The 16,819-nt window shown below is 45.6% G+C and overlaps 1 protein-coding gene across 1 annotated transcript in view; it reads left to right on the top strand.

Annotated features, from left to right (window-relative positions):
* The window catches only part of LOC308263432 (uncharacterized protein), a gene marked incomplete at both ends in the record, with an annotated part of 70,356 nt that overhangs the window by 30,443 nt on the left and 23,094 nt on the right, over positions 1 to 16,819 (top strand). The window contains 2 exons of the mRNA XM_080696458.1: positions 3,677 to 3,843; positions 7,588 to 7,735. Coding sequence (XP_080552584.1) covers positions 3,677 to 3,843; positions 7,588 to 7,735 — 315 coding nt within the window. The remainder of the gene's footprint in view (positions 1 to 3,676; positions 3,844 to 7,587; positions 7,736 to 16,819) is intronic.

Raw genomic sequence — 16,819 nt, 5'->3', positions numbered from 1 at the left:
TAAATCCTAGGGCTATAGAAATCAATCACTGTAATTTGGAGTGCTTTTATCTATAACATAAACCTTGTTTCAGCCCAATTAGTACTGTTTTCCCCACCAAGTTTCTGTATAGAGAACAGGTTAAATAAAGAAACCTTATAGCATCTTAAAGGCAGTATGCAGCTAATTAGCTTAAAAATGCATGTAACATTTAGAGAGTTTTTTTTAAATAAAAGTAAAGCATATTAGAATTATGCTTTTGAGATACAAAAAAAAAAAAAACAACTTAGTGAGACCCTGTTTCCAAATACAGTATAAAATAGGTTGGGGGTATAGCCCAGAGGTAGAAAAGCCCCTGGGTTCCATCCACAGTACCACAAAAAAAAAAAAAAAAGGAAGGAAGGAAACTAAAGGAAGGAAACTAAAGGAACCCACACTGACAGGGAGAGGTGAGAGCCACTCTTTTACACAGCATGGTAGGGCATAGTCGCTCCAAAGAGGTGGCATTTGAATAGAGATCAAAATGAAGTCAAGGCACCAGCCCCATGAATGTCTATTTAAAAAAAATAGGTAAGTGAGCCGGGCGTGGTGGCGCGCGCTTGTAATCCCAGCATTCGGGAGGCTGAGACCAGAGGATCGCGGTTCACGGACAGCCTCAGCTACTTAGTGAGGCCTCTGCAACTCAGTGAGACCCGGTTTCAAAATAAAGAATAAAAAATAAGGCAGGGGTGTAGCTCGGAGGTCAAAGGCCCCTGGGTTCCATCTCTAGACCCGAAAAAAAAAAAAATAAGTGGTAATTGTATCTGTTTAACATTTATTGGGTAGCATGAAATTTAATAGAAATACTATTTATAGCTTCCAGCCCAGAAAAGAAAAGAAAATTAAAGCCAATACAAATAGAGAGAAAAAAAAGAAAGAGATAAAGCAAATAAAATAAAAATTTTAAAAACAGTCTTTATGAGCTGTACAAAATATTATAGTTGGAATAATTCTAAACATATTAACCTATAATAAGTATAAATGGAGTTGGGTACAGTGGCACATGCCTGTAATCCTAGTACTTGGGAGGCTGAGACAGGAGGATTGCAGGCTCACAGCCAGCCTCAGTTACTTAGTGAGGGCCTCTGCAACTTAGTGAGACCCTGCTTCAAACTAAAAAATAAAAAGCCAGAAGTGGTGGCGCGCACTTGTAATCCCAGTACTTGGAAGGTTGAGAAAGGAGAAGGTCAGGTTCACGGCCAGCCTCAGCTACTCAGTGAGGCCCTGTTTCAAAATAAAGAATAACAAATAGGACTGGGGGTGTAGCTCAGAGGTAGAATGCCCCTGGGTTCCATCCCTGGTATTGCAAAATAAATAAATAAATAAATAAATAAATAAATAAATAAATAAAAGCTGGAGGTGGTATTCAGAAGTAGAAAGAACAACCCCTGGCCTCAATCCTCAGTACCATAAAAATAAACAAACACACAAATAAACAATATAATTAATAAAGATAGATGTGTGTGTGTGTGTGTGTGTGTGTGTGGTACTGGGGTTCCTGGAAGCCCTTCTACCTCCGGGCTACACTCCCAGACCTACTTTTACATTTTTATTTGGAAACAGGGTCTCCTAAGCCAGCGCGCACACGGCTGGCTTCGAACCTGCGCGATCCTCCTGTCTCTGCCTCCCAAGCGCGGGGATTACAAGCGTGCGCCACCACGCCCGGCAAGATAGATTATTTTTAAAGAATCAACTATTATTCTTCACCACCTCAGTTGATGTCATAGCTGTGGTCTATCAAAGAGCAGTGTGCTTCAGTAGACTAAATTGTCTTGCACATTTAAGAGAGACTAATATTGTAGCCAGGTTTTGTTTTGTTTTTCAGTATCGGGGGTGGAACCCAGAGGCATTATATCTCCGACCTACACCCCAAGCCCTATTTTTTAGTCTTTTTATTTTTGAAACAGGTTCTCACTGAGTTGTAAAGGGCCTCGCTAAGTAGCTGAGGCTGTCCGCAAACCAGGATCTTCCAGCCTCTACCTCCCGAATGCTGCGATTACAAGTGTATACCACCATGCCCGGCCTGTTGTAGTGAGGTTTTTGTTTTATTTATTTATTTTTTATTTTTTTATATTTTTATTGGTGCATTGTAATCATTCATCACATTGGAATACAAGACTTGAGAGGATATACAAGCACACATCATCCAATTAGCCCTCATCCAATCCCCATCCCATTCCCTCCCCCTCCCTCAATCCCATGCTTGATTGGTGATTATCTTTGATACATTTGTTTATGTACCTCCTGAGTTTTAAAGAGGTTCCATCCTCCCCCATCCCATCCCCTCTGATTGGTCACCTTAATTGCTTCGCTGTAGGGCCCTTTCTATAACTCGACCTCCTATTACCCCTTTCCTCCTAGTTTTTTGCTAATTAGGGGAAGCATCTGGTTTTTATTTTGTGTGATATTTCTCTGTGCATGCCGAATTGCAAATCCCAATCTCACTCTTGATGGCCCCAGTAGTGGCCTGGCCACCTGGAGGACTCTGATCCTGACCTCACCAGCTCCAGCACTAGCCTTGCCTCATGGGAGGGCCCGATTCTGGCCTTGCTGGCACCTGCACCAGCCTAACCCCTCGGCTGTCTCCAATCCCGGCTTTGGTGGCCCCAGCACTGGCCTTACCTCCCGGCAGGCTCTGATCCCGGCCTCAGAGGCCCCAGCACTGGCCTTGCCTCATGGCAGGCTCTGATCCCAGCCTTGCTGGCCCCGGCACCAGCCTAACCCCTCAGCAGGCTCCAATCCCTGCCTCAGAGGCCCCTACACCAGCCTTGCCTCATAGCAGGCTCCGATCCCGGCCTCGCTGGCCCCGGCACTGGCCTAACCCCTCGGCAGGCTCTGATCCCACCTTGGAGGCCTCAGTAGCAGCCTTGCCTCACGGCAGGCTCCAATCCCAGCCTCGCTGGCCCTGGCACCGGCCTTACCCCTCGGTAGGCTCCAATCTAGGCTTAGAGGCCCCAGCACCAGCGCTGCCTCACGGCAGGCTCCAATCCGGTCTCGCTGGCCCCGGCACCGGCCTAACCCCTCGGCAGGCTCCGATCCTAGCCTCGGAGACCCTAGTACCGGCCTTGCCTCACAGCAGGCTCCGATCCCAGCCTCGCTGACCCCGGCACTGGCCTAAACCCTCAGCAGGCTCCAATCCCGGCCTTGGAGGCCTCAATTAGCAGCCTTGCCTCGTGGCAGGCTCCAATCCAGGCCTCGCTGGCCCCAGCACTGGCCTTACCCCTCGGCAGGCTCCGATCCAGGCCTCAGAGGCCCCAGCACCGGCCCTGCCTCACGGCAGGCTCCAATCCCAGCCTCGCTGGCCCCGGCACCGGCCTAACTCCTCGGCAGGCTCCTATTTCAGCCTTGCTGACCCCGGCATCCGGCCTTGCCTCACAGCAGGCTCTGATGCCGGCCTTGCTGGCCCTGGCACCAGCCTAACCCCTCGGCAGGCTCCGATCCCAGCCTCGGAGGCCCCAGCACTGGCCTTGCCTCACGGCAGGCTCCGATGCTAGCCTCGCTGGCCCCGGCACCAGCCTAACCCCACGGCAGGTTCCGATCCCTGCCTCAGAGGCCTCAGTAGCAGCCTTGCCTCATAGCAGGCTCCAATCCCGGCCTCTTTAGTGAGGTTTTTTAACTGTGATTTTTGATCATCATTTTGCTTTGTTCTCTTACTTAGCCATTATCGGGCCTCCGAGGATACAAGTTGAAGCACTTGCCGATTCTTTACATATGCGTTTCTTGGCCCCCCAAATTGAGAATGAACCAGAAACATGGACGATGAGGAACATTTATAACTCATGGACTTACAACGTGCAATACTGGAAAAATGGAACGGGTACGAAGGTAAAGCTCGGCTAATCATGTGGGTTTCAGCTGTGGGTGCCCATGTTCTTTGCTCGGTTTTGATCTGCTGATAGAGAGGCCAGAGCCCCACCCAGGCAGAGTCTTACAACGGGGCAACAGCTACAGTCCAGAGGTTGTAAGGCCTGGTCTGCAGAGCTACAAGCTTCCCAGGCTGCAGGATGACTGATATCTTGTGTTTAAGCCTCCCAAACCCACAAGGGAAATAGGCTTTCAGGGTGACGTTTACACAGTGAGCACAGACCTTTCTCTCCGGGAAGGGAAGTTGCTGCAGAAGGCAAGGCTGAGTCAGCAGTTGACCCGGGGAAGTCGGAATCAGCTGAGCCAGGTGATCAGCTGAATGATTGGCATTTCATGGCGTCAGCCCCCATGTGCCACACAGAACAGCCAAGACCATGGCCGAGGCACCCCTGCCCAGTGCGCTGGGTGAACAGTCTCACCATTTGCCTTTCTCACCCCAGCTTTCCCTGTTCATCTCTGGGAATAAATTGCTTTAAAAACTTGGGCTTGGAATCCAGAGACCCGATTGGAACATCGCCCCTGCCACCATGTGGATCTGGCCACATTCTAGACCTCAGATCTGCAACACAGGCTAGGAACCCACTTCATGGATGACATGGGGGTAAGGACCTACTCTGTAGGATTGTCGGCGAGTTTAATGACAAGATGAAAAACACAGGCTTCTGCTGTTGCCTGGAACAACGTGAGCTTTCCTGCCCTTCGCATAGCTGTGTTGAGGCTATTTTTATTCATCTGTAGTCAAACTTAGTGCTTCTGGGGTGAATGTCTTTCACTGTCCTAAACTGACTGACTTATAGGTTATGTAAGATCTATAAAAGACTTATTTTATCACTTAGTTCTCAAGAGTTTGGGAAGAGGAGATCACCCATGTTTACTGTTTTAGAATAATGTAATTAAATCAGTTGATATATATTCGCTGTGTCGCCAAAAATCTCTTTAATTTTTTTTCCCAAAATAAATCCTCCATTGAAAGGTATAGTATCTTATTCCATCCCTGCTGCTATGCCAAAGTACCACAGACCATGTAATTTATAAACAATAGGAATTTATTTCCCACAGTTCTAGAGCTAGGAAGCCTCTCTAACTGAGGCACTAGCTGCTCCCATGTCTGGTAAGGGCTGCTCCCTTGCTAATAGGAGGGCTCCTCATCTCTGCATCCTTAGGTAGCCAAAGGTGAGGAGCAAAAGGGTAAGCAGGTCCCTTGCTCCTCTTTTATAAGATCACTAATCCCACTCTTGAGGGCTCTCAGAGCTCAGGCTTCCTAAAGGCCCACCTCTTAATATGATCAAGTGTCAAGTAGGAATTTGAGGGAGGGGAAGACACATACAAATCATAGCATTCGGGACTCTGCCTTCTTCACACAGGAGATAATGTTGCTTACAGTCAAGACCCCAGGAAATGCGTTCTTGGAGAGCAGTCAAGATTATTTTGTTTTGCCGGGCATGGTGGCGCATGCTTGTAATCCCAGTACTTGGGAGGCTGAGACAGGAGGATCACAGGTTCAAAGCCAGCCTCAGCTACTTAGTGAGCCTCTCAGCAACTTAGTGAGACCCTGTTTCCAAATAAAATATAAAATAGGTCTAGGAGTATAGCCTGGAGGTAGAAGGCCCCTGGATTTCATCCCCAGCACCACAAAACATAAAATAAAAATAAAATTCTGGCGTGGTCAACTTTAAAAAAACAAAAGATTATTTTGTTTTATAACCACTCATCAAATGCAGGTAGCTCTGCTAATCCCAGGGTCTCAAAGATAAGACCCAATCAGTGCCCATCAGGGGACAGCGGCATCCTCTAACTAAGGGCCAGGTTTCCTAGTCAGCACGGTTGAGCACCTCCTACACCAAGTGTAAACTAAAGCCTCGTTTTATATTAGCTTCTTATCTAGAACAGACCGCAACACCGGCATCTAGTTACACATGTGCCCTCTCACTCTGCCCCTGGTGCGGAAGCCTCCCTGTGACTCGCCCATGCTGGAAAGGCCGCCTGCCTCCCAGCTTCTGCCTCACAGGTGCCTGCGCGTCACTATTACCAATTTACAGGGTTCCCTTTTAGAATCAAGCATCCGTGAGACAGTGCTAGTGTATCGTTAGCATTTTCCCAACTATAATCTAAAAGATTTGGCCATGTAACTTAGAGGAAGGGAGTTTTTTTAAGTTCAGTTTCAGAATTCAGTCCATGTGAGGCCAGGGACCATGGATCTCAGAGCATGGCAGCAGGAAGTGGAGAAAGGGAGCTCGGAAGGCTTTGCTCTCACATCTTGAAGGCTGGAAACAGAATGAGTGAGGGGAGGAGGGGCCATACATAATCCCCAAGCCCAGCCCCAGGGACCCACCTTCTCGAGCCCCGCCCTACTGGCCTAGGCTACCACCCAGTAAATCGATTACAGCGGGTCTGTCCCCTGTTCCGTTACAACCCTCGTGACCCAGTTACATCGGCTGCAAATACCAACTTAGGGGTTCTGCAAGGCCCGTTCTGTATCTAACTATAACAGCCAGGTTAGGTCCCTAAGCCAGCAGCATGAAGGGCTTTTGGGAATTCCATGTCTTCCTGACAGGAGAAAATGAGAAGAGAAAACCAGACGTTTCCCAGGAAGAGTCTCAAAAGGGACTTGAGGCGGCCGCTTCGCGTCTACCCTGGCAGCCGGGCTGCTTGACACTTAGGATTCAGCCTCAGAGTTTAGTCCTTGAAAAAAATTAGGAATGAAAGCGGGTCTGTGTTACTGTTGGTTGGCTTGGCTTGGTTTGGTTGTTTTGAATTTACTTATTAAAAGTTATACCATTCTCTTCACGTGTTCAGTAGATAGGCTCCAATTCTTGCCCACAGTGAGCGCAATTTCTCACACAGCAAAGGAATCCAGCTGTCCATAAACCCCCTTCCCCCCTAAAATAACCAATTACTAAAGTGGAAGAAAAGCTCACTTTATATGCTTTTTTAATTCCCTTTATTTTGCTAGGAACTATTTCAGTTTCTCAATTTGACGAAAGTGTCATTAATTCTGATATCTTACATTCAAAACTGAGATAAGCCAGTGACCGCAGCCTCCATGGCAGAAGCGGGCTGCGGTGTGTGCGCTGAAGTGCACAGGGGCCTGGAGGGGGCAGCCCAAGGGAACCCCGGAGAGTCCCGAGGAGAACCCCAGAGAGCCCGGATCAGAAAAATGTGCTTTGTGTGTGTGTGTGTGTGTGCGGTGCTGGGGGTTGAACCCAGGGGTGTCTACCTTCGAGCTACACTCCTACCTCTTTTATTTTTTTATTTTGAAACAGGTTTCACTAAGTTGTAGAAGGCCTCACTAAGTGTCTGAGGCTGGCCTAGAACCTGCAATCCTCCTGTCTCGGCCTCCCCATTGCTAGAAATACAGGCGTGAGCCACCAGTTCAACTTAGGAATTCTTATAGGACACAATTTAACCCATTAAAACTGGTTTCTCTTTAAAAAAAAAAAAATTAAATTGGGATAGTTTGCACGGCCTCTAAGCTAGAGTATTCAGGGAACAGGATGGCTTATGGGCATGACGGCTTTTTGCCACATCTTTTAGAATGGTGCTGGGGTCCCCGGAAATGAGCTGTGAGGAGTAATTGCCACCTGACCTTTCTTATTGTAAGTCGGGAGCAGAAGTCATAATTAGTAAGTGTGGGGGAAATAAAGAGAAAAAAAATAGCGTCCATTTGCTGCTCAGCAGGTTCTTTTTTTTCTTTTCCATTTCCAGTTTCAAATCACCGCTCATTATGACTTTGAGGTCCTCAGAAACCTGGAGCCCTGGACCACTTACTGCCTTCAAGTTCAAGGGTTTCTTCTTGATCAGAACAAGACGGGGGAATGGAGTGAGCCTGTCTGTGAACGAACAATCAATGACGGTGAGTGGGGGGTGGCGGGGGCTCCGATCCTGCCTCCTCAGTGTGGCAAGCCGTTGTGTCTATGCCACGCACCATCACAGCCGCAGGAGGCTCGGACCCCAGCCCAGCTAGAAAGCATCCCTCTCCCCTGAGTGACCGCCCAGCCCTGATGGGTTGGCTTCGTGCTGAGAAAGGGACACACACCTTTTCTGAAGGAGCTCCTTCACTTCTTGTGCCGAAGGGATTGATGGGAAGGAGGGAGGATAGAAGAAATAATGATAGGTAGAAAGGAGACAGGCGGGGAAGGAAGGAGGTGTTGTAGCTTGAAGTCTAAAAACTCCACTAACGCCCTCATCTGCTCTCCCGAGGCCTGTTTCTGCCAAGACTTGATTCTTACAAGGTCCCAGAAGCCGGGCATGGTGGTACATACTTGTAATCCCAGCTTTTGGGAGGCTGAGACAGGAGGATCGCGGTTCAAGGACAGCCTCAGCTACTTAGTGAGGCTCTTTGCAACTCAGTGAGACCTTGTTTTAAAATAAAGAATAAGGATGTGAGGGTGATCTGGGTGCGACATCTGTCACCCCATTGATCGCCAGGGTGGATTCGGCTGATCTGGCTGGCTAGGCGGTGTCCCCTTCCTCCCTCACCCTCCATGTGCGTCCCTTCCGAAGCTGCACGCTTGGTCTAAGAGGACGACCTTCCCGAATAGAGGAGAACTGGTCTTCCGTCAAGGGTATACGAGTAGCTGCTCCCCTGCTAGAACCTCCCAACAAGCTCTCAAGGTCCATTTGTAGGACAACATAGGGTGGTCAAGCTCCCAAGACTCCAGACACACCCAAATGAGGCGCTGCACGTGGCAGTCTGCCTTTCTTAAAAAAAATTTTAAAAAGATAAAGAATAAAAAATAGGTTGGTATTGTAACTCAGAGGCAGAATATCCCTGGGTTCCATCCCCAGTACCACCTATAAAAATAAATAAATAAATAAATATCGTCCCCCAAGACTCCGACCCGCAGGGGCTTAGAGAACGACACAGACACCTTTTCAGCTGAAATATGAATTCTTCTTTAATGGATCCTTAACATGTCTCTTAATATGTCTCTTCTAATATGTCTGACAATGCATACACAATATATATCAGCATCATAATCCCTCCTTCTATTCCCTACCAACCCCAAGCTTTCACAGTTAGGGCATGCACATTTCTGACTTTCTAATAGGCAGGCTGGTGGTAGGCGTCACTGATCATTCTGCAGGCACGTAGCATGGCACACTGCGCATGCTCAAGGAGACGTCCATCTTGTGAGTCTCATGACTTGGCTGCAAGCCTAGGCGCCATCTTGAATCCACGCTGGCAACAAGCCTGGGTGCCATCTCGGTCCAGCCGAGTGGGCCCCAACATCTCCCCCTTTTTGTTTTATTAAAACAAGGCTCGGGATCGTGCCTGTCTTAGGTCGTCGACCCTCAAGGACCAGTCTTACCCGTCATTGGGAGAACAATAGCATGATTGTTTCCCTGTCTTAGGTTGAAAGGTCCCGGGGAAGATCTTACCCGTCACTGACTACCGATCCAGCATACTGAGCCATACATGGGGAGATGAGCCAGCTTCAAGGGCTGCCATAGCTTGCACCAATATACGTTGTTGTTGCAGTGTGCGTTGTCGAGTTCGCCTGATATATCCAACTAGAAAACAGCATGCTACCACCAGCAAGAATGCCCAGAATGCCATGCCACCCCAATCTTTTAAGAAACCCAAAGTTCCATGTATCAAGTCCATCCATTGTTGTACTGTGGCGACTTCCACACGGGTAGAATTAATTGCAGTGATGGACGCTCGAAGTTCAATCATGGTGTGTTCAAATTCACGGCTCCAAGTCCCTAGAAGCATCTTGCTTAATTGCCGAGACAAATTACCTGCATGGGAGAAATTCTGATACTGCACATACGTTATACATAATCCAGACAATTTATGAATACATGGTACCATCGCCATTTGCCCTAGAATGTCAACCTGTTCTTGTAACAGGTCTACTCTTTGATTTACCATTAATATGCCAGCTTTAAGTTGTCCATTTATTTGAGCTTGCTGAGCCATGGCAGTAGCCGCATGTGAGGATAGAGCATTCATAGTGGCTGCAGTATTTATAGATGTTGCCAAAGCGGCAGCAGCTGTAACTGCCGCGGCCACAGAGGCCACAATTACAGCAATAAGAGCAGAAATTCCAAAATCTCTCTTTTCTCGGTTCAGCAAAACTGGAAGGGAATTTACATCCACTCTTACTGGCCAAGGAACTGCTATAGGCAGTCGCATTACTACTGCCCAAGCGTGCATAGAAGCATTCCAGCAGAAAGTTAGAAAACAGGTATCAATAAAACAACCTAGACTATCATTAACCAAGGAACTATTAGAAACAAGCCAAAAAAATGGAGTAGTTACATAAACAGGAGTGGGTCCAAACGGGAGTTGTGGTCCCATTGAACAATTTACTTTGACGCTATTTTCAAAAGTATCGGAAAAATTCTGAGAATAGCTGCAATTTTTTACAGTTCCCCCTAAAATCATAGACATAGCTGTTATATCAGTACAGCCTCCTGCTATCCCACAGAGAAGCCAAATATTAAAAGGATTGGGTGGCTTATACTGTATAGGATTTTGATATGCATAATTATATCCTGCCCAAGTATGATTGCGCATAGTAGATATGCCTGGAGAAAAACTTAAATCATAGCCTGAAGAGGCCCAGACTACCTTAGAGTCTTGGCAATCAGTCCATTTAAATGGCCAGCTACGTGGGCTATAACATTTTGGAGCCCACCGCGGCTGCAAAGGAGCTGTTTTATTTTCAGGATGTTCATATTTAGAAAATGCTAAAGGAGCATATCCTTCCAAGACAGTAACATTTCCTATGGGACTGGAATCATTAAATGGCTGAAATTTTCCCATAGTTTGATTATATAACTGCACACATGGATTAGTACTATCATAGGTATCATTCAAAATTTTATTAGCATAAAAACATAAACTATCACTTAAAGTTATATTGAAGAATGCATAAGGCCTAATTTCTTCATCAAAGGGAATCCATGGCAAATTTAAGGAACTATTGGTCATAAAGAACCGAGGAAAAATGGTGGCAGTGGTGGACACAGGCAAAGGAAGAGGGAAAGCAGAAATAATTCCCCAAAGATCTTTTTCACCCATTCCAATGTTGAACATTACCAACAGAGTTAGCCATATCCATTTGTTGCTTGGCATCTTCCCTTGGTTCCTGTACATGACGCACCAATCTTTCAGGAACCCAAATCGGCGAGTCTTTGTCCTGTGGGAAAACACACACCGACCCTCGAGCCCACGTTAGCACTGGATCTGGACCATTCCATGCTCCTGTAAGAATATCTTTCCACATTGCTTGCCCTGCATAGCGCTCATGAGGCCTGTAATATCTTTCTGCTGCTGTCCGTCCATTGGCGTCCAACGTTAAAAAATTTAGAATAAATAATATAAGATTTAGTTTATCTTTAGGTGTGCTCCATTGAGCCTCTATTCCCCCTTTTTGTTTTAGTAAAGCAGATTTAATAGTGGTATGGGCTCGTTCTACTATGCCTTGGCCTTGTGGATTATATGGTAATCCATGATTTAATTGTATAGCCATTTGGGTACAAAAATGAGAAAATCTTTGAGAAACATAAGCAGGTCCATTATCAGTTTTAATTTGGTGAGGGATGCCCCAGGCAGCAAAAGCTTGCAGACAATGGGAAATTATATGTTGAGCTTTTTCTCCAGTATGAGCAGAGGCAAAGATGACTCCAGAACATGTATCCACGGAAACATGTACATATTTAAGAGAGCCAAATTCAAGAACATGCGTGACATCCATTTGCCATAGGTGAAGAGGTCGCAAACCTCGAGGATTTACTCCTGTAGTAGGCTGTGGCAATAATGTCAAACAATTTTTGCATTGCAATACAATGCGTCGAGCTTGTTCTTTAGTGATTTTAAATTTTAGTCTCAGCGTTTGGGAATTTACATGAAATTTATTGTGAAATTCTTGAGCCTGTAAAACTTTGTCTTCATTTGAAAAAATAAGTACAGTTCGAGTATGAAAATCTGCAATAGCATTGCCTTCAGCAAGCGGTCCAGGAAGTCCTGAATGAGCTCGTATATGGGTTGCATAGAAGGAACATTTTCGGTTCCAAATATATTGTTGTAACTTAGCCAGTAATAGAAGAATAGTAGATTGTCCCTTAATATGTCCTACACATTCAAGGCTATTAAGTGCTTGTACCACATATAAGCTATCCGAAATTAAGTTGAATGGAGTGGAATCATAGAGCATAAATACTTGAATCACTGTCAAAATCTCTACTGCCTGTGCTGATGAATGAGGAAAAAGAAAAGTTTGTGGATCTGAGCCTTCTTTGAATATCATGCCCATACCTCCTTTGGATCCATCTGTAAAAATATTTGGCGCTCCAGCAATCGGTGCAGATCGAGTGATTTTTGGAAAAATAATAGGATGAGCCAAAACAAATCTGAGCCATGGATGTTGTGGATAATGATTATCAAATTGTCCTGTAGCCATTACATGAACAATGGCCCAATCAGAATTGGTGGCAGCTAGAGTGGCAAGCTGTTCTTTAGTATATGGAGTGATGATAAGATCAGGCTGCATCCCAAATGCAGTCAGAGTTGCCTTTAGTGCCTTAATAATTATTTGTGCAACACAGGCTGGATACCATGGCAATACTTTTTTAGGAGAATGAGGGAGGTGTATCCACATTATGGGACCCTCTTGCCACAACACTCCAGTGGGTGTGAAATCTGTGGTAAGAATGCATAACAGCAATTTTTTCTGATAATCTATACGATCTATTTGTGCTTCAGATAATCTTTCTTCTACAAGTTGAATACATGCTCGCGCCTCAGGTGTTAAAGATCGCGAAGAAAGTAAATCTGAATCCCCTTTTAGCAAATCAAACAAAGGTTTAAGGTCAGCATTACTAAGCCTGCAATATGGTCGAATCCAATTTATATCTCCTAAAAGTTTTTGGAAATCATTTAAAGTTTGTAAATTGTCCACCCTCAAGTTAACCTTAAGAGGACGAATAATAGTATCTTCTAATTTGGTGCCAAGATATTGTTTAACATTTCTTTGTTGTATTTTTTCTGGAGCTATAATTAAATTCCATTGTTTAAGACATGATATAGTTTTTATAAGCATATCATCCAAAATTTCTGGGGTTTTAGCACATAATAAAATATCATCCATATAATGATAAATCATGGAAGAAGCAAATTCTTTTCTAATAGATTGTAGAGCTTTATCTACATATATTTGGCACAATGTGGGACTATTAGCCATACCCTGTGGTAGTACTGTCCATTCATATCTTTGATCCACTTGCTGATGATTAATGGACGGTATTGTAAAAGCAAATCGAGGGGTATCTGCAGGATGCAGTGGAATAGAGAAGAAGCAGTCTTTGATGTCCAACACAACAGTGGGCCAATTGGCAGGGAGGGCCGATATAACTGGTAACCCTAATTGCACTGGTCCCATGATCTCCATACTATTATTTACTGCTCGGAGATCATGTAACAATCTCCATTTACCTGATTTCTTTTTGATAACAAAAATAGGTGTATTCCATGGAGATGTGGAGGACTGTAAATGTCCTGCCAATAACTGCTCTTGTACCAGTTCGTGGGCAGCTTTAACTTTTTCTTTAGGAAGGGGCCACTGAGAGACCCACACTGGCACATCTGTTTTCCATTTAATCTTTAATTGTTCAGTGGCCCCATAGAAAAACCCAGTCCTCTTTTATCTTTGGGATTATTTCTTCCCATTATGGGAACAGGGGACTTTCGACCTTGTTCAAATCGGCCGAGCCCACCTGTCCCTGAATAGCCTGCATTGTGCATAAGTTGTTGACTTTGAGGGCTATATACAGATTCAGTAGTCAATTTTACTCCCATTTGTTGCAGTACATTTCGTCCCCACAAGGATACAGGAAGCTCTAGAACAAAAGGTTGGAATGTCCCTGAATGACCTTCTTGATCTGTCCAATTAAGGTGAACAGCACTGCAGCTTGGACTATTTGCATATCCTAACCCCTTAAGTAATTGATCTGTCTGTTGTAATCCCCAATCTTTTGGCCATTCAGATAATCTAATGATACTACGGTCTGCACCTGAGTCCAAGAGACCCCAAAAAGAAATTCCCTGTATGGTGAGTTGACACATGGGACGTGACCCCATGTCCATAGTGAGCCATGCTCCAGGAGGACCTGTAGAACCAAAGCCCTTATCTTTTCTTGCCTGTCTTTGGCTAGGAAAAAGAGAATGTTTACTAGGCAACAGAATTATCTGAGCAATTCGGTCTCCATTATTTATAACAGAAATTCCACGAGGGGAAGAAACTAATATTTTCACATTGCCTGTATAATCCTGATCAATAACTCCTGGATGCACCACTAGACCCGATAAGGTAGTGGAACTTCGGCCTAGAAGCAGTCCTACAGTATCAGAAGGAAGGGGTCCATGAAAATCTGAATCTACTTTTTGAACTCCCATTTCAGGGGTTAATATGAGTCGGGCGGTGGCACAGACGTCCAATCCTGCACTCCCTGGGGTTGCTCTCCGTATGGTAGGAGAGGCTGCTGAAATCGAGGCACCTGCCTCATCTGTGGTCCTGCGTTCCCTGTCTCCTGTTGAATTGCCCCATACATTTGAGGGCCCTGAGGCACAGGGCCCCTCTGCCCGTTTTTTGGCCTAACATTTGATTGTGGTGGAGGAAGAGGCTTTCCATCTACATCCCATCGAGATCTGCACTTTACAGCCCAATGGTTGCCTTTTCTACATCGAGGACACAAATTGGGAATCTTCTGGGCCTGGGTGTAAGATGCTCCAGAATTAGTCTGTATGCAATCTCTCTTTAAGTGTCCTGGTTGACCACATTGGAAACAATTCCCTGAATTGCCTCTCTGCTTTTGATTATAAGGCTTGCCTTGCAACCCAGCAACAATGGCAGCAGCTATGGCTTGTCCTTGTACGACAGAATCAGTTATGTCTCTGCATACCTTGAGCCATATTTTTAGGCCCTTATTTTTATAGGGATGTATTGCATCCCGACAAGGCTTATTGGCTTGCTCATAAGCTAGCTGTTTAATCAATGGCATGGCAGCGTCCACATCAGGGAAAACCCGAGAAGCAGTTTCCACAAGCCGTGATAAGAAATCAGCAAAAGGCTCATTGGGTCCTTGAGTAACTTTTGACAGACTGGCTCCTAAATTACCTGTCCCTGATAACATCCTCCATGCCCTTAATGCTGCTTGATTAATTTGCCCATACACCTGCTGTGGATACCCATTTTGATTATTAGCAAATTGTCCTTGTCCCATAAGCATATCCAGATTCCAAGCAGGTTGCCCTGTCTGCGCGTTGATGCGAGCTTGGTCAGAGCAATATTCTATATAGGCTGACTTCCAATTAAGATAGGCTCCACCAGACAATACAGCCCTGCACAAATTTGTCCAATCACTTGGAGTCATGGAGTATCTTTCAAAGGATTCTACCAGTGACAAGGTAAATGAAGCCTGCACTCCATATGTGGACACAGCTTCTTTTAATCTTTGAACAACCTTCCAATCTAATGGCTCATGATACCTTTGCTGATTCTGGTCAAGAAACACAGGAAATGCTCCTGGCGTAGGCAAAATCTCTGTCCACGGACTAGCCTCAGATGTCTTCCGCCTATCAGACTTTCCTTTTCAGTAAGATATGGTGGCGGGCTAGGAGAGGGAGGGGGAGGAGCAGAAGGTTCAGGATGTTTCTTTTTACTGTGACAAGACACTTGGAACCTGCGCCAAGATTCTAACAAGGCTTCTTCCTCCTTATCTCTCTCTGGTGGAACAGGCCATGCCTCTTGTTCCTCGGAGGAATCGGGGGAGTCGCTTTCAGAGGACTCCTCGTCCCTGTGAGAATCTGCCTGCTGACCTTGCACTGAAATCTCTTCTTTTGCTTCCTCTAAAGCATTAGAGCCTTCAGCCAGAACTTGACTATACCTTCCTGTTTTATCCGCCAGGCATGCTTTAATTAAACTCCAAATAGCCAATGTCCCAGGTGGGAGAGCCCCTTCTGCATCGGCCTTAAGAAGATCCTGACCGAGGCGCTTCCATTGAGAAATATTCACATATCCTTCCTCCAGGAACCATGGGGCTACTGCTTTAATTGTGCTAAGAAAATTTTCTAAAGTGGCTGCTTTCACTTTCACTCCTCCCTTAGACAGAATGTTACAAAGAGCCTCTTTGACCTTCATGGTAGCAACCTTAGACCCCATGATAAATTTTACTTTGTTATAAACTCCTACACCCCTTATCGTCGGATTTACCTCCGAGCTTATCGTCGCATCTACAGCGAGCTTATCGTCGCATTTATCTGCGAACTTTTGACAGCTGTCCCTAGCTTTATCTTATTTCCCTCGCTTATCCGCGAGCCTTGCTCATCTATGAGCTTTATCTTATTTCCCTCGCTTATCCGCGAGCCTTGCTCATCTATGAGCTTTATCTTATTTCCCTCGCTTATCCGCGAGCCTTGCTCATCTGTGAGCTTTATCTTATTTTGTTACTTACCTGCAGACTTTTTGTTACGTTGTTTTTCTTTTTCCCGGGTTTCGGCGCCACTTATCGTCCCCCAAGACTCCGACCCGCAGGGGCTTAGAGAACGACACAGACACCTTTTCAGCTGAAATATGAATTCTTCTTTAATGGATCCTTAACATGTCTCTTAATATGTCTCTTCTAATATGTCTGACAATGCATACACAATATATATCAGCATCATAATCCCTCCTTCTATTCCCTACCAACCCCAAGCTTTCACAGTTAGGGCATGCACATTTCTGACTTTCTAATAGGCAGGCTGGTGGTAGGCGTCACTGATCATTCTGCAGGCACGTAGCATGGCACACTGCGCATGCTCAAGGAGACGTCCATCTTGTGAGTCTCATGACTTGGCTGCAAGCCTAGGCGCCATCTTGAATCCACGCTGGCAACAAGCCTGGGTGCCATCTCGGTCCAGCCGAGTGGGCCCCAACAAATAAATAAA

The sequence above is a fragment of the Muscardinus avellanarius genome (assembly GCF_963383645.1).
Source record: "Muscardinus avellanarius genome assembly, chromosome: 5".
Classification (NCBI taxonomy): Eukaryota; Metazoa; Chordata; class Mammalia; order Rodentia; family Gliridae; genus Muscardinus; species Muscardinus avellanarius.
The sequence above is the reverse complement of the archived record's forward strand: the minus strand, read 5'-3'. Positions and strand labels throughout refer to the sequence as shown.